A 26989-nucleotide genomic window follows, 5' to 3' on the forward strand; every position below is an offset into this window, starting at 1 on the left:
TTTATTTATTTAAAGATTTTATTTATTTATTTGACAGAGAGAGACACAGCGAGAGAGGAAACACAAGCAGGGGGATTGGGAGAGGGAGAAGCAGGCTTCCTGCGGGGCTCGATCCCAGGACCCTGGGATCATGACCTGAGCTGAAGGCAGACGCTCAACGACTGAGCCACCCAGGCGCCCTGATAGATGCCATCATTTAATTCGTTTTGCCCTGTGTTCCAGTTACCTCAGACTATTTTTTTTTTAATGAGCTGCTATTTGTTTCCCCAGAAAGCATGTCTATAGCTTCATTTTTGTCTTTCATATTTTGTTAAGAAGCTTTGGTTTGATTGTATCTCAAAGGTTTTGTCTTGTTTTTTTTTAATAGTCAGATTATGACTCTGTGTATGTGTGTGCTCATGTATGCAAATTTCATGTATCTGTATTTTAGGACAATGTAATGAGACGGAATGTCATATGCCCCATCTATGGAACTTAGCTTATAACTAGATTCACTGAATTAAAGAACTCTGGAACAGAAAATATCTTAGGGATTCTCTTAAACTTTCATTTTAGGGGTGACAAAATTGTGTTCTTAAGAAGTTAAGGTCCTTGCCTAAGATCCCATAGTAAGGTGGCAAAGCTTAAATTTATGACTTTTCCTCTTTTCATTAGCCATGTTACCTTGGTCTAGAAAAGCTATACTATCAAATGAGAATATAGTAAAACATTTGGGTGTTAATCTCTCACTCGTTTGTTTTATTGTTTTTATTTTCTCTTTAGCCTGCATCTTCCAACACAAACTCATATCCAATGTGACTGAAAAATTCAGTGATTTCAGGTTTTATCTCCTCTTTAAAAAGAGATGAACTCTTAGATAAGGTCAGTAATGAGCATCCCATGATCTGTTATTTTAATCTGCCATTTCAAATTTACTTATTTCACCTCTAAAGTGCAGAGATGGTACTTATTATAGTTTAGATTGCAGTATAATTTGAACACATCAAGAAATTATTTGACTCCTGGAACAGTGAATGATCAACATTTAACACAACAAATCCCTATTAAGGGCATAAGAGGCTCTGCTGAGGATGTCTCTGAAGATCAATACCATTAAATCACACATTTTCCCATTGTTTGACTTCCCAAATCCCAGACAGAGGCCTTATTGATTTTACTTGACAACTTTTTTCCCCCCACTGTTTGTTTCTTGTGTTTTCTCTACCCATTGGATGTTGATCAAACAGCAACTTTTATCTTACTAGGCGGGAGATATTCAGCCTAGAGCTGCTTCTGTGGCTGTCACTCAATGAAGGCCCACAGGCCTCCTGGGCAAATGTGCCAGCTATCAGCTCCTTCTTCCAAGAAAAAAATCCTGCCTCACTCAAAAGTGGCCACATAAATTGGCTCAGAACAGCATTTGTCCTGGAGAGAAGTCTAGAGACACATTTTCTGTCAATAGAACAATGCAGACAAGGATATATCCCTTCCAAATTCTGTAATAAAAATTTCTTGGCTTAGATACAGAGGAAATTGTGTAAAAATAACATCTATAACAACATGAGAATGTGAAATTTTAAACTCTGAGAATTTGAGAAAAATTTAGCGGTCGTCTGGTTCACTGTTTGAATGAAACTTGGCAGAAAAAAGAAAAAAAATGAATATACTTGAAGAATTAGTTGAAGAAAAATGTTGAAGTAGTCCTCTATTGGAATTATATAATGTCTAAGAGGTACTAACCGTGAAATCAAACGTTATTGGCCTTCTAAAGATATAGCAGTATTCCACATACAGTGTAATACTACAGAGGAAATACTTGAGATATGATCTTTTTATCATCTACAGCAAGGGTCAATAAACTTTGTCCATAAAGGGCCACATGGTAGATGTTTTCAGATTTGCAGACCAAAGGTTCTTTTTTGCAGCTACTCACTCTGCTGTTGCAACATGAAAGAAGCCATAGACAATTCATAGATAAATGGGAATGGCTGTGTTCCAATAAAACTTTACTTACAAGAACAGGCAGCAGAAGGAATCTGTCCCACAGGTTGTCGTTTTTTGACCCCTGATCTACAGGAAATATACAGCTTTGGTTTTCTGACTAGAAAGATAGACAAACTGATAAAGAGGGGAATCTAATGTAAGGTTACCAACTATCCATTTTTACTGAGGACTGCCTTTTATTCTGAATGTATGCTCTGTCTTTTTTTTTTTTTTTTGGCATTAACACATTTTTTAATGAAATGGTAGTGAGACCAAATGGTAAAATTGTGTTTTATGAGGATATATATAAAATAAAATTTTGCCATTTGGCCTCACCATTATTTCATTTAAAATATGTATAGCCATGCAGGATCTAGTTACAATGTAGCTATAAAGTGCTGCCTTGTCTTTGCCCCCTGCTCAAAATAAAGCTGTTACCTTTCTAGCCCTGTCCGCCATGGTGCTTAGCAGCCAGGGATGCATGGTCTCAGACATGTTTACCAAGTAAAACACTGACTTGAGGGGCGCCTGGGTGGCTCAGTCGTTAAGCGTCTGCCTTCGGCTCAGGTCATGATCGCAGGGTCCTGGGATCGAGCCCCGCATCGGGCTCCCTGCTCAGCGGGGAGTCTGCTTCTCCCTCTCCCACTCCCCCTGCTTGTGTTCCCTCTCTCGCTGTGTCTCTCTCTGTCAAATAAATAAATAAAATCTTTAAAAAAATAAAATAAATAAAATAAAATATGTATAGCCAACAGACACATGAGAAGATGTTCATCATCACTTATCATCAGGGAAATGCAATTCAAAACTACAATGAGACATCACCTCACACCTGTGAGAATGACTAAAATCAACAACACAAGAAACAACAGGTGTTGGTGAAGATGTGGCGAAAAAAGAACCCTATGCACTGTTGGTGGAAATGCAAACTGTGCAGCCACTGTGGAGAACAGCATTGGAGGTTCCTCAAAAAGTTAAAAATAGAATGACCCTACGATATAGCTCTAGCACAGCTAGGTATTTACCCAAAGAACACAAAGACGCTAATTCAAAGGGATACATGTACCCCAGATGTTTATAGCAGCATTATTTACAATAGCCAAGATACGGAAGCAGCCCAAGTGTCCATTGATTGATGAATGGATAAAGAAGAGGTGGTATGTATACGTATATATATACGTATACATATACATATATATACACATACTCACACACACTGGAATATTATTCAACCATAAAAAGAATGAAATCTTGCCATTTGCAACAACATGGATGAGCTAGAGACTATTATGCTAAGCTCAGTAAATCAGTCAGAGAAAGATAAATAACATATGATTTTATTCATATGTGGAATTTAAGAAACAAAACAAATGAGCAAAGGAGAAGAGAGAGAGAGAGAAAGAAAACAAGAAACAGAGAGAACAAACTGGTAGTTATCAGAGGGGAGGAGGATGAGGGGATAGGCCATGGGGATTAAGGAGTGCACTTGTCATGACGAGCCCTGGGTGTTGTAGGGAATTGTTGAATCACTATATTGTACACCTGAATCTAATATAACACCATATGTTAACTAACCAATATTGAAATGTTAGCTAACCAATATTGAAATAAAAACTTAAATAAATAAAAAATAAAATGTATATATACACACATATTAAACAAATTTTTATAATTTTAATGAATATATGATATATATCTTTTATATATACATTAAACAAAATTTTGCCGTTTGGTCTCACATTTGTTTTATAAAATATGTTAATGCAAAATAAGAAAACAACATACATTTAGAATCAAACACAGTGCTATATAAAAGTAGATAGTTGATTATATATCTCTCACTATTGATTCTGTTTCTCTGGAGAACCTTAATACACTGGTCTATAATAAAATACAATGGTATTAATCATTAGTGCACCCTCTCGCTTTCCTAAGTGCCAGAGTTCATTTAGGCGGCATTCCTGATTAGAAATTATGCTGTCTTTATTATTATCTCAGTAATAGGGAGTTTATTACCTAATAAATTGAGTATCAATTCTATTTTACGATACCTTTCTTTGTTGGATTGTTCCAGAAAACCTTGGCCATTTTGAGATGAACATCGTTCTATAATAGTAAACACCAGAAATTCTAATTGTACTATTGGATCTGTACATAGCCCTAGATCCTACTTTTAGTGATGGTTAACAGCTTGGCCTTTGGGATCAATCAAAATTGAGTATAAATTCTGACCCTAAAGCTTACTAGCTGTAGTCCTTGGTAAAATTACTAAATGCTGAGTTCCAGTTTCTGTAGCTCAAATATGCAAATAACAACACCACCTACAATATAGGGACTTTTCTGAAGTTTAAGAAAGTAAATATAAACTGCCTGGCAAATAGTAAGTGCTCACAAAAGGTACTGTTGGTATCATTAGCATCTCCAGTGTTAATAGAAGAAGAGATCGTATCATTTCCCAAAGTCACCAAAAATATATTTTAGGTTTTACTATCCACTCAAAAATATTTTTAGGCACCTATCATACTGCAAACACAATGATCAGGATAGAGAGTGGATTTGACTCTTGTGGCTCTTATTCCCTAGCAGAGATAAAAGATGGTATTGTCTGTACCCACATGAATCCTCAAAAGTGGGTCGTGGTCAGTGGGTTTGCTAAATCTCAGGAGTCTTTTGCCCATGTCTGAATACTTCCAGAATGAAGTATACATACCTCTATTAGCCATCATAGAATGTGCACTGTTAACAAGATTCCGCCTCTGATTTTCTAGTCATTATATACACACCCTTCTTTGTATTCTGAGGATGGACTGCTACTCTATACTTAATAGATCCATATCCTCTTTCATGGGTAGATTTCAGATTTGTAAATGTTTTGGAAATATAAATGAAAGAATAATTTCAAAATAATGAAATTGGAAGGTGGTGTGTAAGAAAACTGATGCTGAACAACAACCTGAATTGCATCTCTTAATCTAGACTTGTTTGATGTTTAGTCTAGACATCATGATTAAAGATGATTATGTCAAGGCCTTAACAAGCTCAACATGTGTCCTTCTTTGCTTTAGTGGGGTTTGGAGAAATCATATTCTATTCAACCCCCTTACATCTGATTACCCCACCATCTGTAGAAAGAAATCCTAGGGAGGATAAATTTACATACTGAAGCCAAGTGAAGGTTGAGTTCCAATTCCATTACCAAACTACCTAAATCAGAATTTTAATTCCACCTTAACCCTTTTAGATTACAGTCTTAGACGACATGGACTCAGTGTATCAGAGAAGCAACATTTGAGAGATCCAACACAAATTTCAGAGTCAAACAAACTCATGGAACATACCATATAAAAGTTTCCTTTTTGGCTCATAGGCTCAAATTACACTCAAAAAACATTGAGTGTTTTTCTTAATCAGAGTGAGTTAGTATACTTACTACCGTACAAATCGGATTCAAAAGGTGTGTAGAGAGAAGCTTTTTTTTCTAACTGTCTAGAAACTACACCCATTCGCTCTCTTCCTTCTTCCCGATTTAACTCTGTGGATACAATATATGCTCTGTAACATTTTAGAACGGTGATAGGAACAGTTGGCAATATGTAATGGCTGCAGAGCAAGAGAACACCTGGGAAGAGAAAGGCTGACTTTTTCGAAGACTGCACCTCCTGTTACAGACTGCAAGGAAAGGGAAAGGATTGTGATTCCTTTGAGCAATAAACTGCCAGGTGACATTTCCAGGCTGGTGCCAGGCAGGGCAGCAGACACCTGGGGTGATGAATTGGGCATAAAGCACACACAATTTCAGGGCAAAGCAATGGAACAGAAGTAAGAGACAGAACATATTTTCAAAAAAGAGAATAGCAGCTTTTCTGAAAGAAGCTGGAACTGAGAAACTTTGTGTCCCTCTAAGTGACAGGTAGGTGCCAACGACAGAGCTGAGGACAGGTAGCTTGTGAGCAGTGCACAATACACTCTTGAGAGTTTTTTCAGCTCCCTGTGCTCTCTCTGTTGGTCAAACAGAAGCCTCTACATCATGGGTTTAAGAATAAAACATAAAAGAGAAGGGGATATTATTTTTACAATTGCTACTACTTCTGTTTTGTTTTATGATCCATTGGGGTTTAAATGTTCTGCAATTACTTTTGTATGGTACTACTATGGTCTCTTAACACGAACATTTTTGTTAAATTAAAAAAAAGAAAAGAATCCACCTTTAAGTTGGGAAAGGCAGCATGGATGAACAAAATTCGCCATGTACTGATCATTGTCAAAGCCAGATGATAGGTATATTGGATTAGTTATATTAATTCTTTCTCTTAAAAAAAGCATTCCTCTCTTGAACCTTACACACAGTCCAGATTCTCCCTATCACCGTAAAATTTCTTGAAAGAGATGAGTGTTCTCCACTTGATCACCACCCCCACCTGCGTTCCCTACTTAACACATCCAGTCTGGTTCCAGCTTCCACAGTGTCGGAAAACGGCTTTTATCAAGGTCAAAATTGATCTCTTTTTGCCAAACACAATGGACACTTTTCTGTATGTAACTTATTCTACCTCTTACTACATTTCGACTCATTAAGCTTTTTTTCTAATTATTAAAACAATCTCCTCTCTGTGCTATGAATTTACTTTTAATTTAAATTATTTTAAAATTTACAATTTATTCTCCTCAGTCTTCACCTGTCGTACTAGCAACTCCTGCTTTTTCTTTTGCTCTCTCGTCTCCCAAATCCCCAGACATTGGTTGTGGACCTTCTCTGTCTGTCTACTTTGTCTCCTGAGGAAAGACTCACATTCATGACCCCAGGTCTCACTTCTTGTCCTGGCCTCTTCCATGAGAGCACACCTTATGTAGCCAATTATTCACGGACATTCCCATTTGGATGTCTACTATGCTTTATAACTTAGCATGGCCAAAAGAAAAATCTTGATTTTTCTCTGTTTCTTGCCTGGTTTACCTCATTTCAGTTAAAACCATGTCTATTCTCCAAGTTGATGAAGCCAGAAAACTAAAAGGCACTCCCCATCTCCTATCTGAGTCTTTTGGTTTTACCTGCATAACCTGGGACTCGGCCATGTCTCTTCATCCACTGCCAGCACTCTTGTTAAAGTCAGCATCATACCTCACTGCAACTACCACAGTGGTCTCCTGAAAGGTCTCTCCGCTTCTGCTTCAGGCTCCCTGCAACTCATACTCTACCCAGTACCAAAAACATCTTTTGCACATTGAAATAAAATCATGTCACTCCCATGCTCTCATGGCTTCCCTTTGCATTTAGAAAACAAACAAACAATAACAACAAAAACCTATTTTCCTCACATGGCCTACAATCCTGGGTTGATCTGACCAGCCCCAGCTAACCTTTGGCATCCTCACCTGAAGCCATTCTCTTCCCCTTCTCCCTGCTTGTTCCAGGCCCGCTGCCTCCAGCTGTGAACATACCAACTTCTCTCCTGCCTCCAGTGATTCGCAAATGCGGCTCTCTCTACCCAGAATGCACAGCACTGCCTCACACAGCAGTCTCCCTTTCTTCAACTTTAAGGCTTAATTTAAAAGATAACTTCTCGGGGCGCCTGGGTGGCTCAGTCGTTAAGCGTCTGCCTTCGGCTCAGGTCATGATCCCAGGGTCCTGGGATCGAGCCCCGCATCAGGCTCCCTGCTCGGCGGGGAGCCTGCTTCTCCCTCTCCCACTCCCCCCGCTTGTGTTCCCTCTCTCGCTATGTCTCTCTCTGTCAAAAAATAAATTAAAAAAAAATTAAAAGATAACTTCTCAAAGATACCTTCATGTGGTATTCATAGTTGTTATGACCTTATACATGGTCTTTAGTTACTGTGTAATTATCTCCCTCAACACCTGTGTCTTCATCAAGAGTGTAAACTCTTTGAAGGTAGTAGCTGTATTTTTCCCTCTTACATCTGTGTACTCAATGTTTAGCCAATTGTCTGACATGTAAGTATTCAACAGATGATTTTTTTACAAAAATAAATGTAAAATAAATATTGATAATATAACCATTATATAATGAGCTAAGGATTTTTTACTAAGCAATCTGTTTTTGCAAAACACGTAAGCCAGACTGAACACTTTGAACACTGAATGTATTTGTACTATGACAAAATTAAGAATCTCTCTGCTTTTTAACATATGAGCGCTATCCAAGAATAACTTAACCTAGCAGTAAGATTTATTGATCACTCCAGACGGCCCAACCTAGTGGGAATAGTCAAGAGCTGGCTAAGAAGTCGCTGGTTTTCTCATTTCTTGCCTGTTGATCACTTTTCAGTCAGCTGCTGTCTCTCTTATGTCTGAAAATTTAAAAAGTGCCAACTAAGACTTTATTTGAAATACAAACATTCCTTTATACTTATTGCATTTTAATAAACCAATCTGTAAGTTGATTGTATACTTTAGGTATATATATTGAATGAATACAAATGCTTATACAACTTTCTCAAAAATCAATTAAATGCCCCACAAAAAGTCATCGGGCTTCTACTGAGTCAAACACAGTTGAGAAGCCATTTTATCTTTACAGATGTGTGTTCAAAATCCATAATTATTCCTTGCCATGTCACAAAAGGAAAAATGGAATATACTTCCATGAAATACCTGGTTGTAATCAACTCCACTGAGAATCTTGCTTTGAGAGTTCTCTCCTTCTCTTCAGCTGGTTCTTTTGTCCTGTAATTGAATTGAATTTGCTCCTCGCTCCATTCCTTCTAGACAGCTTCTCATTTGAGGGCTCTGAAGATGTATTACACTAATATATCCTCAGAATGACAATGCTATGATGATGCATGGGTATAATATATCTTCAGAGCTTCAGCACTGTCCAGAAACAATACAGCTGGTACTGGATTAAATTCAAACCTAATGCAAAAGGAAACATTTTTAAAAATTGGCTAACAACGAAGGTGAAAAAAAAATACTAAATAAAAAAGTCATTTTAATGAATTACTTAATCCTGTATATTTTATTATTTTTTTATTTTTTTAAATCCTGTATATTTTTAAGACAAGTTTTTGAGACTTTTGTATGATTTATTATTAATTTGTAAATTTATGCAAGAATATATTTTGTAAATTTCTGAAGCTTACAATGAAACATAGCCTTAGTTCGACAAAAATACATAATAATTCTAGTTTTTTAGTCTCTCAGGCAAAGTTTACACACAAAGTTTATATGCAGTAAATGTTGACTTTGCCTCTTTTGTCAGTCTGGCAAAATTAGTCTCTCAACATTTCACAAGACATTCTCATTATGTATTATACCAGGAGACATTTCATGAATGCTGAACCTCTTCCCTTAGGACAAAATTACTTTTGTAACATTTTCATAGAGAGTGAAAGCACTGTCTTTTGATAGAAAATATTCCATAAAATTTTTGGAAATTTTAAGTCTGAAATTGGGTTGCACAGTAAACTAGAGTTAGGGAACTTATAAATAATAATAATAACAAACAGAAAAATAGGGCACCATTAGTCCTGGTCCCCTGGTCACAGTATTCTTTATATCCTTTACCTTGGCTTTGTTTAGGTTAGTAATCATGCAGAAGTCTCAGAGAGACTAGCTCTTTTATTGTGAGGGCATCTTCTTAGGAATCAATAATGTCTGAAAGACTTTTATTTTGTTCTTTATTTTTATAGATTTTTTTTTTCCCTACAGCAAAGAATAAAAGTAAAGAAAACAAGTGTATTTCTCCTCCAATACGTAGTTTTCCTGTCCTCTCCTCTCATGGCCCACCCACTACTTATCAAAATCTGAATAAGTAATTCAAACTTTTGTTTCTAGAAGTCATTGTGGTAGTTGCTCAGTAAAGCATTCCCTCTTCAGTCTTCCATATAGAAACAACTAAATACAAAATAACATCTCACAAGTTTAGAAATGCAATCATTACATTGCATTTATCTGACTCTTATCACATAAGAACACCATATTTACTGGTATTTATCATCACCATCTTTTATTATCTGTCCTCAAGCAACTTTTATCTGCAGATGAGCTGTAAAAGAAGTTTTAATAATAGTAGCTAAGAATTGGGAGCTCTTAATTTTGCCTGAATATTCTTTTAAACTCTTTATCTGTAACATCTCCTTCAGATCACAGCCCTGTGATATTCTTACTATTATTACTACTATTATCTCCATTTTGCAGAGAAGAAAATGAGGCACAGAGAGCTTAAGAAATTTGCCCAGTTTAACACATGTGGTGAGTGGCAGAATAGGGATTTGAAATCAAGTACTAACCAGACTCTTTTTTAGCACTATGCTATAGTGCCTTGTTTAACAGGAGTTTGATAATTATAAAAATGTTATTAGCTTTTTCTATAACTTCTTTGGGGAATGATCTATGCACAAAGATTATAAGGAAAATAATTATTAGTCATATTAATTTTAAGACATTAATCAGAAAATATAAATTTATTAATCACATAAAGAATTTATAGTATGCTAAAATATTATATCCTTTAACATATTTATTGAGTGCCTACTATGTAGACATATTTGCCTTTATCATGGATCATAAAGAGATAGATCACAAAAAGTGAGAACAAAAAGTGTTTATCATAGTTTTACTGATCTATAATCCAAGATTACTAAAATCATTTTAATTTTCCACTAGTGATGATTATTCTTAATTACGGTTAAGTTAATCAAAAAATATAATTTTAGAACAAGGTGGGGTATAATTAAATTTCAATAGCAATATATTAATTTTGAGTGAAGAAAAATGGATATAGTGTTCTTTTACACTGGAAATCATAACTCCTCTAATAATTTATTTCAAGCCAACCATATGCTCATGTCTAAAACTGTCAAGGAAGGTGCCTCGTTAGCGCAGTAGGTAGCACTACAGTCTCCTAAAACTGTCAAGGATACTTGGGGTGTTGATTTTAAAAAATCATTATTAACATATTTTCTTTTTCTTAGATATATTTTAGTAATACATCAGAAATGGCACTTAAGTTCCAGTAGGGCTTGTTTGTGTACAAATATAGTCTTGATGGACATGATTGTATATTTATGGGAAATAAAAACAAGTTGTATCTTCACTGACTGCTGGGGTTCAAATGATTAGTACAACCTGGGTTCAAATGAACATCATGATCTTTTTCTGATGAATGTGGTACATATGAACTAGTTAGCACATGTTAATCTAACATATATTAGAACATTGCCTAGGCATACCAAGTGCTCAATAAATGATACTTTTTTTTTTTAAGATTTTATTTATTTATTTGATAGAGAGAGACACAGCGAGACAGAATACAAGCTGGGGGAGTGGGAGAGGGAGAAGCAGGCTTCCCGCAGAGCAGGGAGCCCAATGCGGGGCTCGATCCCAGGACCTGGAGTCATGACCTGAGCCTAAGGCAGATGCTTAAGGACTGAGCCACCCAGGCACCCCAATAAATAATACTTAATGTAAGTGTTAGCTGGGCTCATTTTTTTTTAAAGATTTTATTTATTTATTTGAGAGAGAGAATGAGAGACAGCACAAGAGGGAAGAGGGTCAGAGGGAGAAGCAAGCCCCCCGCTGAGCAGGGAGCCCGATGTGGGACTCGGTCCCGGGACTCCAGGATCATGACCCGAGCCGAAGGCAGTCGCCCAACCAACTGAGCCACCCAGGCGCCCCTAGCTGGGCTCATTTTATACATTCACACGACCTACTGGTGACCCTTCTGGATCCTTATAGGATCCATTTCAATATTATGAATGAAATTTTTAACCATGGAGTCTCACCTTAGCATGAATTAGCATGAAATTTACAACCAAATTAAAAGCTGCATTTTCTAAAATTATAAACAAGATATAAACAACCCCCTAACTTGTTTAAATATAAACATTTATGTAATGCCTTTTCCTAATACATGTAATGTGACATTGAAATCACTCTGAAAAATACTCTAGAAAAATCTAATTCCTAAAATATAAATAGTCTCACAGAATGCAATCTTGCCATTTGCAACAACATGGATGGATGTAGAGGGCAAAATGCTAAGTGAAATACGTCAGTCAGAGAAAGACATATACTATATCATTTCATTCCTATGTGGAATTTAAGAAACAAATAAAGAAAAATAAAGAGATAAACCAAAAAAACTACCTCTTAACTACAGAGAACATACTGATGGTTATCAGAGGGGAAGTGGGTAGGGTAGGGGGATGGGTGAAATAGGTGAAGGGGATTAAGAGCACACATCATGATGAGCACTGAGTAATGTATACAATTGTTGAATCACTATATTTTACATCTGAAACTAATATAACACTTTGTGTTAATTACACTTAAATTTCAAAAAAATAAATTTAAAAAATATATGTATATGTATGTATATATCCTTTTACTTTTTACCATCACTCCCAAATTCAGTCCAATGGGAGACATAATCTAGAGTGTGTATATATATATTTTTTTTTTTTCCTAATGCCCATCTCCTTCAGAAAATCAAGTTCAATAAGAAAAAAAAAGATCTTTTATAAAATGCTTTGAAATGCTTGATGGGTTCCTGTTTTCTGTTTTATAGGGGTAAGCACTTTCCTCTGAGAATAGTGGATTTTTTTTTATATTGATTCATCGTATCATCAGACTCATTGTTTAACTTTATATATATCTTAAAATAAAGAAAATTTTCTTGCTTTCAAAATTCAAATAGCAGGTTAGCAGTTCTGAATACAAACAATTCCTCATAGCCCACCACTAACTAAATAAAAGTAGAGAGGACTCTGAAAACAGACAAATGAAAGTTAAAATTATAAAGAAAACTCTCAGAACAAAGAGGCACTTTTAACTGCATATATAAATTATTGGTGTGCAATCCTATGGTAAAAATTTAACTTGCCATCATTATGTAGATTCATTCATTATATAATTATCCATTATGTAAAGCTATTATGGAAATTCACAAAAGCTCCACATAGAGAGCAACCCTATAATGGAACTAGAACCATAGCTTGTAATCTGAAGATCTGGTATTGTTGAAATGTCATCAGCATAAATTGCTGGTTTTACTAAATTTCTCTTCCTAACATTAAAGAGTAAAGTGCAGTGTCAGGATCGCAAACCTGAAAAAAGACTCCTAAAGAATTACAATGTTTGGGCGACAGGCTGCCAGCTTGCAAGGATCACACACACAGCCTCTTCATCATATCACCCTTGGTGTTGGCCCAGCACTCAAGTGCTTCAAAGACTTACTTTCACAAAAGGGAAATGACAACAGAATTAAGAGCACTAATAGAAAGTAATACTTTTTAGTTGGTACCTGTATCGACTCAAATTATTTTCAGAATTATTTTAAACAAAAGATAGAATGGTATACATGGCTTTTAGTTAACAATTTCTGTTTTTTACAGTTTTCTGTTTTTTTCTGATAATTAGTAATTAATATTTCTGTCTTAAGATGGTATTTAATTCTCTTTAAAGGTTATAGAAGTTTTAACGTGCTAAGCCTGTATATCTTACAACTAGGAAATAAAATTTAAAACCTAAATCTCTTTTAAAATATCTAAGGAAGGACATCTGGGTGGCTCAGTCATTAAGGGTCTGCCTTTAGCTCAGGTCATGATCCCAGGGTCCTGGGATTAAGCCCTGCATCAGGCTCCCTGCTCCATGGGAAGCCTGCTTCTCCCTCTCCCACTCCCCCTGCTTGTATTCCCTCTCTCACTGTGTTTCTCTCTGTCAAATAAATAAATAAAATCTTTTAAAAAAATAAAATATCTAAGGCAGGGGTCAGCAAACTTTTTCTTAAAGGAACAGACAGTAAAGAGTTTAGGCTTTGTGGGTCATATGGTTTCTACTACAAATACTCAACTATATATTATAGTATGAGAAAACAGTCATAGGCTATATGTTAAGTTGTGAGCATGGCTATGTTCCAACAACAACAACAATAATTAAAACTTCATTTACAGAAATAAACAGTAAGCCAGTTGGCCCACAGGCCTTAGGCTGCTAACCCATGACCTAATGAATACTGACTTTGTTGATCCTGAAATGGCTCTCAGTTGACAATCTCAAGATCTTTAAAATCTCTTAATTTGGCAATATCTATTATATTCTTAATGGACAATTTATGCTATTTATTTTATAGCTGGGCTAAATCTATAGCAATACTTATGGGAAGCGTGGAAAACACTGCTTTTTAGTTTTCAAAAGTTCTGTACTTTAATCCACAAGATTTCCAAATATTGCCTTGAGGCCATTTTAAGGCTACTTCAATGTTAAATAAATGCATGTTTTGTTAAACTCAGTATTCCAACCCAAGCAGAAATATCCTCAAGAAAAAAGGTAAAATCAAGACATTCTCAGATGAAGAGTACTCTAAAAGGATTTGTCTCCAGTGGGCCTACCATAAAAAATGGCTAAACAAAGTTTTCTAAATAGACAAGAATCAAAGAATACATAAATACAAAATACTTCCCTTCTTGAGTTTTCTAAGACATGTTTGACAGTTAAAACAAAAACTATACCACTATCTGAGGTAGTTCTCATGTATGTAGAAAAAAACTGAAGATTATTATGTTAAAAAAAATCAGGGGAATAAATGGAGGTAGGGTTTCTATACTTCACTGGAACTAGTAAAATGTGGATACCCATAGAATATGATAAATTATGATGTAATACTATTAAATCTATGTAAAGAAACACACTCAAAAACACTATAGATAAAACAAAGCAGAATTCAAAAAAATACTCAAGTAACCCACAGAAAGGCAGGAAAAAGAAAACAGAGAGACAAAATCTGGAAGGAACAAACAGAAAACAACAACAAAAATAAGATGCCAGTTACAAGCCCTAACAAATCAATAATTAAATTAAATTAAATTAAATTAAATTAAGTGTAAATGGTCTAAATATACCAAGTAAAATACAGAGATTGTCAGAGTAGATTTTTTTTTTAATTGTCTTATCTATAAGCTGTCTACAAATGGCTCACTTAAAATATAATACAATGTGTAGATTGAAAGTAAAAGGATAGAAAGAAAAAAAGAAACAGGCTTGTTCATAATAGCTTTATTTGTTATAGCCAAAAATTAGAAACAATGAAAATATGCTATAAGATGTTTATGATTGAACAAATTATGGTGCATTCATATCACTAGGTATTCCTCAGGAATAGAAAGGAACAAAGTATTGATATATGCTAAAACTTGAATAAATCTCACGAGCATTATGTTGAGTAAAAAGGCCAATTTCAAAAGCTCACTCACTGGATAATTCCATTTACATATATTCTTTCAATGACAAAACTATAGAGAAGAGGAAAAGATTAGAAACAGATTGTCAGGGGTTAGGGATGGTGGATGGAGAAGGAGTGGGTGTGAGTTCAAAGGGGTAGCATAATATAAATCTTTGTGCTGAGGGAACAGTTCTGTACCTTGATTGTGATGGTGGCTCCATGAATCAACTCATATGATAAAATGATATAGAACCGGGCACCTGGGTGGCTTAGTCGGTTAAGCGTCTGCCTTCAGCTCGCGTTATGATCCCAGGGTCCTCGAATTGGGTCCCGTATCAGGCTCTCTGCTCAGTGGGGAGTCTGCTTCTCCCTCTTCCCCTTCCCCTGCTCATTCTCTCTCTCTCTCACAAAAGTAAATAAATAAAATCATAAAAAAATGATATAGAACCATATGCATGTATTGCACTAATGTTCATTTGTTTTGGTGTCAGACTATAGTTACATATGATGTAACCAATTAGAGAAACTGGGTGAAGGATACATGGAAACTCTCTCTACTAACTTTGTGACCTTCTACAAGCTTATAACATTTTCAAAGTAAAAACTAAAAAAAAAAAATCATATTTGTTTGGGGTAATTTATGTAAATACTCTGAGTGCCATGTTAATTTATACAATGAGGATAACAATATCCACTTCACAGTTTAGTTTTGAGGCTTAAATGGGACACGTATATGCAAGTAACTTCAACTTCGTGACTAGACAGTAATGGATAAATATTAGTGGAACCATGCGAGCTAAAGTTACTTTGGTGCAAGCTGCTCTTTATATGTTAATGTGGTTAAGGTTCAGAACCCAGTTCTAATATGGTAGGGGAGTTTCCCATATCAATAAGCAATTATCCAGCACCAGCTGGGTGTCCTACAATTCAACTCAGTTCTGACACTACATAGAGATGGCATCAGATTGCACAGGTTAAAAGCTCAGTCCCGCAAGACTGCCTTCCTCCCTCTTTCAAATGCCAGTAACAAGTCTAGGTTGTCACCTACGCCTGTGAACAACTAGCTATAGATTAGAGGCTCCAACAATCCCCTCCTTGGGTTCAATTAATTTGCTAGAACAGCTCAGAGAACTCAGAGACATATTTTGCTTACTAGATCACCGATTTATTTTAAAAGGCTATAACTCAGGAACAGCCAGAGGAAGAGGTGGATAGGGCAAAGTATGAGGAAAGGGTGAGGAGCTTCCTTGCCCTTTCAGAGTGTGCCCCTCTCCCTGAATCTCTACTTTGCCAACACAGAAGTTCTCTGAACTCTGTCCTTTTGGGTCTTTATGGAGGCTTCATTACATACACACAATTGATTGAATCACTGGTCATGGGTGGATGATTCAACCTCCAGCTCCTCTCCCTTCCCCGGAGGTCTAGGTGGGTGTGATTGAAAATTCCAGCTCTATTCTCATGGTTGGTTCTCCTGGTAACCCTAGTCCATCCTTTGATGTGTTTCCAAAGTCACCTCATTAACATTACAAGAGATACCTTCACTGGTTTCATCACAGGAAATTCTAAGGGTTTTAGGAGCTCTGTGAAAGAAGTGGGACAAAGACCAAACATATTTCTTATGGTAAATCACAATATCACAATGGTGCAGCCATATTGAAACTATAAGGAAAATAAAGGGCTGATTTACATTTAGGGGTATGTGTACCTTTATATTAGGGGGGAGAGGTTGGGGGGCATACAAGAAAGGAAATACTTCCCTGTGTCATTACCTTGTTAGCACTTTAAATTTTAATTTCTAGTTCTAAGAGGCTATGTGGGAAGCAAGGACAGATGGCAGCATCTATTGACTCTGCAATATTTATGGAGTCCCTACTTTGTATCAGGCCCTGTGCTAAGCCAAGGGTTACAAAGATGAACAGTTTCTGGGCAGAGGGAATTTCCTGTTCCCTGAGGCCATAGACAAATAAGACCAAGGACTACAATTTAGGGAATTAGTTCCACACAAGTGGTGGCACAAGGTACTAGGCAACTATGGAAGAAAAAGCACCCAATTTTCCTGGGTTGCTCAGGAACAGTTTTGTAAAAAGTTGAAGGATGAGTAGGAGTTTGTCACTTGTATCAAGGGAGAAAAAATAGTCCTAACAGAAGAAATAACATGTGTAAAAGTAGAGAAACTAAATTTCCACTTTGACTAACTGGATGCATAGTTTTGTCTCCCTGTCAAAATTCTTCACTTATTTGCTCTTTAATTCTCCACAACTGGGTTTTTGACCCATTATGTCACTGAACTGCCACAATGATCACCAAACTACCTGACCTAAAAGTAACTGCTTGGGTCTTATCTTATTTGATCTGATTGACATTGTTTACCACTCACTGTTCCAGAAAAGCTTTTCTTCTTTTGGTCTCTTTGAAATCATGTTTTTTGGTTTTATTCCTGTATCTCTGACCACTTGTTTGTGGTCTCCTTTAAAAGGGCTCCATAATTGTTGATATAAACAAAAGTGTCAAGGGATTGATGTCAGAAAAGAATAACTTGAGTTTGTGGATAGGATGGAGTCAATAGAGGGGAACAGGTTAAAGATGCAGGGAAAGAGGAGATATTTAATGGGATAAGGAACTGACAAATGGGAAGGGATAAATGGAATCCAGAACATAACAGGACAAAGGGACATAACTGAACAGTCTTTATTTTGAGTTAGGCAAGAGCCTTAACTCCTATGGATAATTAGGGTGATATATTCCATCAAACAGAACTAAGCATATGGAAATTAGACAAAAAAAATAATTTAAGACATACAACTCAGTGTTTATGATCATATTTTAGCTCCAGATCCAAAAGAATATCTTTGTCAACTAATAAACACCAGCAGGGTAGAGTGAGAACATATCTGGAGATTCCAGATATGAAATATGAAAATAAGTGGAAATTTGATAGAGACTTTAAAAATGCCTCCATATTTGTTATCTGTCTGTAATCTATTGCTATTATTTTTTTGTATTTTTTAAATAATTTTTTTGGTAATCTATTATTTTAAAATTTATCTTTTAACTTTTCCTATTTTTTTCCTGACTGGTCTAGATTTATTAATGCAATGATTTATGATTAAGAACTTTATTTTGAATATAAAGAGATTCAAAATCAGATGCCTTGTATAAATTTGTCAATGTTCTCTAAAAGTCTTAAATGAGTTTTAGCATTATGATATCCTCATTTGGGTAAGTGAATTGCATTCAGGAGTTATAAGTAGGCCCTTCAATTTTAGAAACAGGGTTGGAGACTCCATTTGATCAAAATTTTAAATAGATTTCAGTAATAAACTAATAGCTACTATTACAGGATATTTACTGTAAGTCATGGACTCTGTTCAAAGCTCTATACTATTCCATTTAATACTCATAACAATTCTGTGAAATGGGGACAATTAGTATCACTATTTTATATTTAAAATTTAAAGAAGTTAACAATTTTGTCTAAGATCTTACAGTTTGTAAGATGAAGATCTGGGTCTCACATCCAATTATGACTGATATAATTTCATGATCTTAATCACTGAACTACACTGGAACCACCTAATGCCTAAGAAATTACTGGTAGGAATAAAGGGAATCATACACCTTATAGTATGAATTTTGAGAAAACCTTGAAAATTTTCTAAGTATATAAGAAATTAGTCATAGTTTAGGTAAAACAGTAGTATCTCTTGTAAATAAAGATGTATGAAACTATCTAAATCTCTCACGATAGAACAATTGCCTCCTTATATTTTGCATGATATAAATATTTTTTACTACTAATTCTATAATCACCCTCTGTATGCACACCAGGTCCCAGGCCCTATTCCAGGATTGCTGTTAGATAAAACCAAACAAAATAGGATTAATCCTTTGCACTAAAGTTATTTAAGTTCTTTTGGTTAATAGAATATCATAGAGAGTAGTCTAGATGTCTGAGTTTCTGATAGTTTTACTATAAAGTAGAACAATAGAGTTATATATTTTAAATCAATGTATAATTATCATAACCCCAAGTAAACAATATCCAATCACTGAAGTAATGTAAAATGGTTGATTCCAGAGATAGGGCAGCTAAAATACAGGATGAAGCTGGCATATTTTGTCATGCCAGAAAGTATGAAAGTACTAAAAAAAAAAAAAAATCACATCACAAGGACACAGGAATCAGAAGGAAGTCTTCCACTCACCAAATGAGGAAAAATTTGAGCATCAAAATAACTAAAGGCAGTAATGAATTATAAATAGTTTTAAAAAGTTGGGAATCCATGAACTTGTGCCGTAAGAAAGAAAGAAAGAAAGAAAGAAAGAAAGAAAGAAGAAATAGGGGGAAGTGAGGTTCTTATTTATAGTAGAATGCCAAGTGCTAACTGTTAAAAGTAGGATTGCTCAAGCTAGAAAAATCATCACTTTGTAATCATCAGAGTAAAGATTAGTTCACAAAAGAATCACTGATAATGCAAAATCTGAGGGAAGGTTAACAAGTAACAGACATTTCCATTTAATGTTTTTAAAATCTCTCCCTATTGCTTATTGGTAGCACGAGGAAGGAAAAAACAAAAGGAACTATATAATGCAGAAATCAGACACCTTGATTAGGTAATCAAAATTAACATCACAAATGAGGGACAGATGGATGGATATCCTGTGCCTCTGGATTTCACTCCCTGAGAAATCTACAACTTTACTTATTCAGTCCTAGATGGGCATAACTAGAACCTTATCATGAGGAAACTTAAGTCAAACCCCAAGTGAGAAACATTCTGTTAAAAAAGTGGGGGTGGCACATGCATTGTTGAAAAATATCAAAGTTTGGAAACGACAAAGACCAAGGAATTAGACCCCAGAATAAAGAGGAGTAAAATGATGTGTCAGCCATATACGATACTTGGATTTTGTACAAGAGGGGGAAAAAAAAACTATAAAGGACACTATTCCATCAATTGACAAAATTGGAATATGAATAGTAATGGGACAAAAGTATGTTACCTGTGTTAAATGTAAACAAGCTGAAAACGGCTCTGTGGTTATATATATAGAAGAATGTCCTTATTCTTCAGAAATGCACACTGACATAACTAGGAAGAAAAGGGCATGATATATGCAGATGGTTCTCAAATGATTCAATGAAAAAATATGTAAATTTCCACATACTCTACACACAGCAAATGTTGAAGCAAATGGGAAAAACAATGGATGAAACCGAGTAAAGGATGTAGGGCAGAGTTTGTATTATTTCTCTAACAATTTTTACATGAATTTGAAATTAATTCCTAAATACAGAACAGAAAATACAGAAAGAAAGAAATCATCATCATATGTAAACTCTAAGGAAGCTCATATATCCAGAAACATCTCAAAAAAGATGTTTTTGCAGAAGGTACACTGAGTTGTTTGAACTAACAAGTAGAATGACACCTCCAGTCAGTTCAGGCAATGTTTGTGGTATGCTTGAACCCACAACCTAATTTTTTTTGTGGATTAGGGAGAAGCTCTGTGGGGCTATCATCCTGTGACCAGACATTTTTTAATTGATTTTTAAAACTGATATAGACCATGAATGAGTCAGCAAGAATTCACAAAAGTACTGGTTAAAAAAAAATCTAAACAAATCACACATGTACAAAAACTAGGCATTATTTCTAGTATTGACAGGGAGTGTATCTGGATCTGTTTTTAACACTCTCCACTGTTCATATGGTGACCACTCTTTTGAGACACATTTTCTTTTGTGATACAGCAAAAGATGAGAGTATGCAAAATGTTGATTTTTTTTGGTAAATGTAGACAGATCAATGAAGTTTATAATTTGGCTTTCAAATATAAACATGCAAGTTGAAGAAACTTAATAGAATTATCAGACATGTTACTTAAAGCAGGAACTCCACAGTGCTATGCATTTTAATACAGATCATTAACAAATTATAATTTGAAATTATTGGAAGCATTTATAAATATATCAGCCATGTCTAGCTATTCATTGTATAACAGTTAATATTTATGCTAATTTTACTCATTTGCTCTGTAGGGCAGGATCAGAAAAATAAATCCATGCACAGTTTAACTTATAAACCCAATCTGACTTCTTTCAGCTTTGTGATGTTATCCATTATCATTATTCTAATAACTTCACTAGCCAACATTCACGCTATTTAATTAAACCAAAATGTATCCAAGCACTTAAAAAAAAGAAGAATATGCATAATAATAAGCACTGCAAAGCAGGAGAGTTCAGTCCAAAATATTAATCTTAAATTATATGAAGATGGAGATTATGTGCTTCATTCTTACAAAAATTATATTGCCATATCAGATTTAAATCTCTGGAAAGATGATTAAGAATCAGCCATACATTTGCATATCACCTTATACTTTTTTAAAGCACACTTATGCTTATTATCTTTTTTGAGTCTCACAATAGCTAGGGATTTTTATTATTTGATTTTTGGAAAGTAGCCAACGAGGTGAGGGTAACTGAGGTGATGAGATTTGCAGGAGGATTGGCTGAATTGATGTACAAGGACCTTTAGATAAAAGCAGGTGTATCCTAACTGCTAGCCCTTGTCTCACTTTACCCCATGGAGAGTCCTGCGACTAATTCAGTGCTTGTATACCAGTTTTATGATCCTGTAGCTGCTCTAAGGAGTGGAGTATTGGCAGTCAAGAGCACACTCATGCTTCGGAAATATTATAGGGGCCATAATGCATATTATATAAGTGTATACTGCCATTATATTGATTTTTTTCTCACATTAATAGTAATACTTAGCATGTGATGTAAGTCTCATTAGACCTGCATAAATGAGGAAACTGAAAGACACTTAAGGATAAGTGATATTAAAGAAAGCATTAGCAGATAAAAAGGATGTGACAATTGTACTCTTTCTACACCTACATAAAGGGTGCCTTTCTGATTTCTTTAAAAGCAATTTCATCATACTAGCCTTGTTAGAGCTGGGTCCACCAAAACTATAAAACAAATAAAATCAAATTTCACTTACCAGAAACATGGAGGGATCCTATTCACTAAAAGTACCCCTGTTACTTCCAGGGTTCGACTCAAAGCTAGATAGTTCAAATATTTAAACTTGACGCAAACTGGTGATTCTGTGAAGAGTGGCTGTGAAAAGTCTTATTTTGATGATGATTATCCCCAACTTCCTAAATTGATTTAATCTCTTTAGGAGCATGTGCACTGTAGCAGAAGCACCAGAAACCCTTAAAAATGTTATATCCCTTAATTTCACCTAGCTATGCGATCTTGTACAAGTTACTTAAAGTCTTGGGTTTTTAGGTCCCTCATCAGTTAAAATTTAATTCTAACTGCCAAATCCTTGATTCTGAACTGCATTTTGAAATTAGACCTAGCAACCTCATAATTTGTATAATTTTATTCTCCCTTGATTACCTTAGCAGTTCATGCTGGCCTATTAACATGTGAATGACGATTGAATAAAAGCCTTACACATTTAAATGAAGATACTTCTCTTGTGATATTTCCATTTGAGTTTTTTGTCTATTGATTTGTGATTATCCAGTATACTAAAATGAAAATAACCTTGACTAAGAATCAAGAGACACAGATTCTATTCTGGGCTCTGACAGAAACTGTTCATTTATTTAACTTTTGTGAACTACAGTGCATTGAGGTATAAAGATTAAGTATAAAAATATGCATCCCGGGTGCCTGGGTGGCTCAGTTGGTTAAGCGACTGCCTTCGGCTCAGGTCATGATCCTGGAGTCCCGGGATCGAGTCCCACATCAGGCTCCCTGCTCAGCAGGGAGTCTGCTTCTCTCTCTGACCCTCCCCCCTCTCATGCTCTCTCTCTCTATCTCATTCTCTCTCTCAAATAAATAAATAAAATCTTTAAAAAAAAATGCATCCCACTTACCTCATGAAAAAGATGTAAAAAGTATAAGTAGACTCTTAGGTTCTGAACAAGTGAGGTTACAGGAAAATACTGAACACCACAGCACAAACAACACTGATATATTTCTGCTTTACCTGATGGGGAGATGTGCCGCCAAGAAATGGAAGGCTCTGGTTTCCCAGTGGCCAAGCAAGTAAGGGTGACATTGGTTCCTTCATTGATGGTCATATCACGTGAGATGTCATATATCTTCGGAGGAACTGAAATGACAAAACATGCAGTGGTCAGAAAAATACATAAAAAAATTCTGTTGAACTACATTTGATCAACTCCATGATATTATACAATAAGACTGTGGTGGTGAAATGTACCTATGGCTCATGGTCACCACTCAAGAGATTTCTCCAGATCCTCAGGATTCTCCCAGAGTTTTCTGTTCATTGGTTGGTTTTATTATTCTCTAATTTTTAGATATTAAATACTTCAAGATAAATGGAATGTTTAATAACCAAAAAATCTGAATATTACATAAATTAAAATTTTATTGTGCATGCTTGTGTTAAGTCAATTAGAATGCAGTCACTCTGTTCCATCTATGTATCTTCACTATAATGATGGTTTTCTTGTGGAGATGATTTAATAAAAATGGAAATCTGGAAGAAACTTAAAATAGCAGAAAAGTTATGCCTACATGCTGTTTTAAGAGCTGAGTGAGGTCAAACATGTGTAGGATTAGGAGGTACGATTTCAGGGTTACAAGGGCATTTGCAACCTCAGTTTTCTATCTGCCAGATAGTAGGGCTGGACTTTCTAACTATTTATATTTGAAGGGACTCATTTCCTAAGGGCTTGAAAGGTGTCTTCATTAAGGGTTTTCTTGTCAGTGATGGCTGGAAACCACTGGGGAAAACAGATCTCTTCACTCTGGGATTTCTTAGAAACTTTGTTACACTTACTGTAAATCTCCAAGAGTGAAGGGGAAAAGTTTATATGGTATTTGTCTGTGTTGGTTTTTTTTTTTTTTTTCTGATGTATTAGAATATGGAAGCTTTTATTCAAGAGCATTTGATAAAACTAGAGACCATGGAATGCACTTTGGGAATGCTGGATAGGAAAATCTCTAAGTGAACTTCCAATTAAAATGTCCATAGTCCCTCAAATATCAAATGGTCTCACTTCATCCTAAAATGTCATGGATATGAATCCTGGGTTCTCTACGCGCTGTGTTATCCAGGGCAATGTATGTATATATCTCAGGCTCAGTGTCTTCATCTGAAAGCTGGAGACAATTTTGGTACCAACCCCATATAGCTGCTGTGAGCATTAAATAAACCAGGATATTTTAAAGAACTTAGAAAAGTCCCTGGCATCAGTGTTAGCTATTATTACTAGATGCCTTAAAATGCATATATGGTTTTTGAATTTAATTTTACTACTGCCCTTTTCCCATGCTTTCATCACTTCATCAGTTTGTTAGTGTGTAAGACTGGCCTGTGCCTTAAGTTTTAGTTTACTCTATACAAATTATAGTATGTTGAAGTTCCCAGGTTGAAACTAATAAATGGTAATTAGATATCATGATAATTTTTAGAAAAATATGCCTTTTCCAGAATTCTCTTAATTGTTCCATTCTTAGGCTTCCTGTATGCAAGAGATATGCATTCACAGTTATTTTTAAAAAGGTAATTATAATTTTTACAAGGATAAATTAAATTTTCTATACTTGAGTATCATCTTTGATTTTGTTGCAAATCTTTGCGACAAAAAACCCTAAAATGATTTGATTGTAAATATCAAGTATTTGATTATATGCAACTGTTGCTCGGATTGAAAAAAAAAAAAGCTTATTTCTCAGTAATATAACATTGTAAGTGTTTCTAAATGACATTCTCTAATCGGCATTTAAAACATATTATCATTAAACCCTTCAGCGAGCTGTTCCCAGGCAAATAAAATAAAATAAAATAAAAACCATTCCAAATAGAAGACTTTTTTAGCTTAACTGAAACAGAACAGAAATAAAGACATTATGATATCCTATGAGGAAAGTAAAGAAAAGTGTGCATGACTCATTGGTGAATAGGAAAGTTAATAACAATCAACTTACATCAAACAAAACTATCATCTGGCTTGTGGATGTGGGTACAGGTTTGAAATAGTGAACTATGAAATACATGTGTACATATGTACATATATACATATACACAATTACATACATACCAATGGCCACTATTTAAAAAAAAAGTTATATAGTACTTTCCTTCTTCATACAGAAGACAGTACACAGAGATCAGTCTAATTTACATATTCCAAACATATAACTAATTCAACTTTAGATAGTGGTATGTATATTTAAGAAAAAGGATGGAGTGCCATAAGACCATGAATTCTATCTTCTATATAATTTTGTCAATTCCACCTGATCTTAAAATAGTTTAGTTTCATCTTTACATGTCTACTTATACTTAAAGTGGTAAACACGAGTGGTAAACTAATATTAAGCACAATATTTGGCTTCACAGAGAAACAACCAAATCCCTTAGCAATAAACTTAGATTTGACATTTAACTTCAGGAAAATGTGCAGTGGGGGAAGAGTGTCGAATTCCAGGTGTGACATGTCATCTCAGTGATGGCAATTGCCTCCCGGGGGCTCATAATTCAGGATATACTACAGGGAAGAAACATCTGGAAAGAGGATGTTAGTAAAGGAAAGTCCCTCTGGCAAGGCTCTTCTCCCCAGAATGCATCACCTGTTGGCAGCAGATGCCTTGTGTAAAGAGAACCAGTGAAATCCTTCACATGCATTGTAGCTTGTGGAGGCAAAAACAGGTGTTGGTTTGCTGACTATTCAAAGCCATTTCATATTCAGTTCAAGACTGCAAACTTTTACTGAGTATTATGGAGGGAATAATTCTGGACTCACAGGAAATGCAAAATTTTCAAGGCATAACCCTTGCCCTCAAGGAACTTAAAATTAAAAGAGGGAGGCAAATAGTAAGTAACTGAGAGAAGACAAATATTTTCCATGTTTTTCTTTTCCATTTTACATGAGTAACACATGTCTAATAGGTATGCCTTCTGGGTTCGAATCAGCAAACATTAGTTTTATGTAAGTTTCTTTTAAAGTGAACCATGTAGGATAGTTTATGCGCAAAGTTATTCAGTGTGGTACTATTTATAATAGAGAAAAACTATGAATAACCTCAATGTAGGACAACAGAAATAGAGGTATTGTTAGCTCTGCATCCAGAATAAGGTATGGTACTGGGAAAGGTCTTGGTATGATCTGAGGGAGCATCAGATTCAGAGAAAATAGAAGAAAAAAAGATGCTTCTACTCTGGGTGACATAAGCAGGGAAGAATGGTAATGTCTCAGGTATCTCAAGCCCATCTGGTTCTAGTAGCTCTTCCCATGTTATGGTTTGTGTATAAATCATGCATGCACACAGGTCGGAGGACTCTGTTGAGCTCTGAATGACAAAACAGCATGTCTTATGGTATTTCCAATACTCTATGCATAGAAAAACAGAAATGAGGAGAGCTAAAATATCTTACTATTCTAGGTGTATGTTTCTTTTTCATACACCTTATATTAAACTTCCTCACACTCTTCTCATTTAGAAATTGAGCTTAAAATTAGTTTGAAAAGGAGCAAATGTGTTCAATCAATTGCACAATTTTTAAATCACTAAATAAGTACAGATTTTAGTAACATTTTGAATTGCTGTGTACATATTTAAGTATTTATGACCTAGAGCAGAAATAATAAAGGAATAAATTATTCATCGAAATGTAAACTTGTTTAATTCATAGGAAGTAATTATTATAACATTATCATCACCGTCATCATATCATAACACCATAAGTAAAAACAGTGAAGGTGGGGGCACCTGGGTGGTGCAGTTGGTTAAGCGTCAGACTCTTGGTTTTTGCTCAGGTTGTGATCTCAGGGTCATGAGATCGAGT

General features: G+C 35.3%; 1 protein-coding gene and 1 non-coding gene across 2 annotated transcripts in view; one reads left to right on the forward strand and one right to left on the reverse strand.

The window, feature by feature from the left end:
- The window catches only part of NEGR1 (neuronal growth regulator 1), an 861650-nt gene that overhangs the window by 321126 nt on the left and 513535 nt on the right, over window positions 1–26989 (reverse strand). The window contains exon 3 of the mRNA XM_021678114.1: window positions 23156–23281. Within this exon, the coding sequence (XP_021533789.1) occupies window positions 23156–23281 (126 nt within the window). The remainder of the gene's footprint in view (window positions 1–23155; window positions 23282–26989) is intronic.
- On the forward strand, window positions 2327–2457 carry LOC123324737. The gene has a single exon (XR_006540004.1). It is a non-coding gene; the product is annotated as a small nucleolar RNA SNORA63 (small nucleolar RNA).

Source organism: Neomonachus schauinslandi, chromosome 4, assembly GCF_002201575.2.
Source record: "Neomonachus schauinslandi chromosome 4, ASM220157v2, whole genome shotgun sequence".
NCBI lineage: Eukaryota > Metazoa > Chordata > Mammalia > Carnivora > Phocidae > Neomonachus > Neomonachus schauinslandi.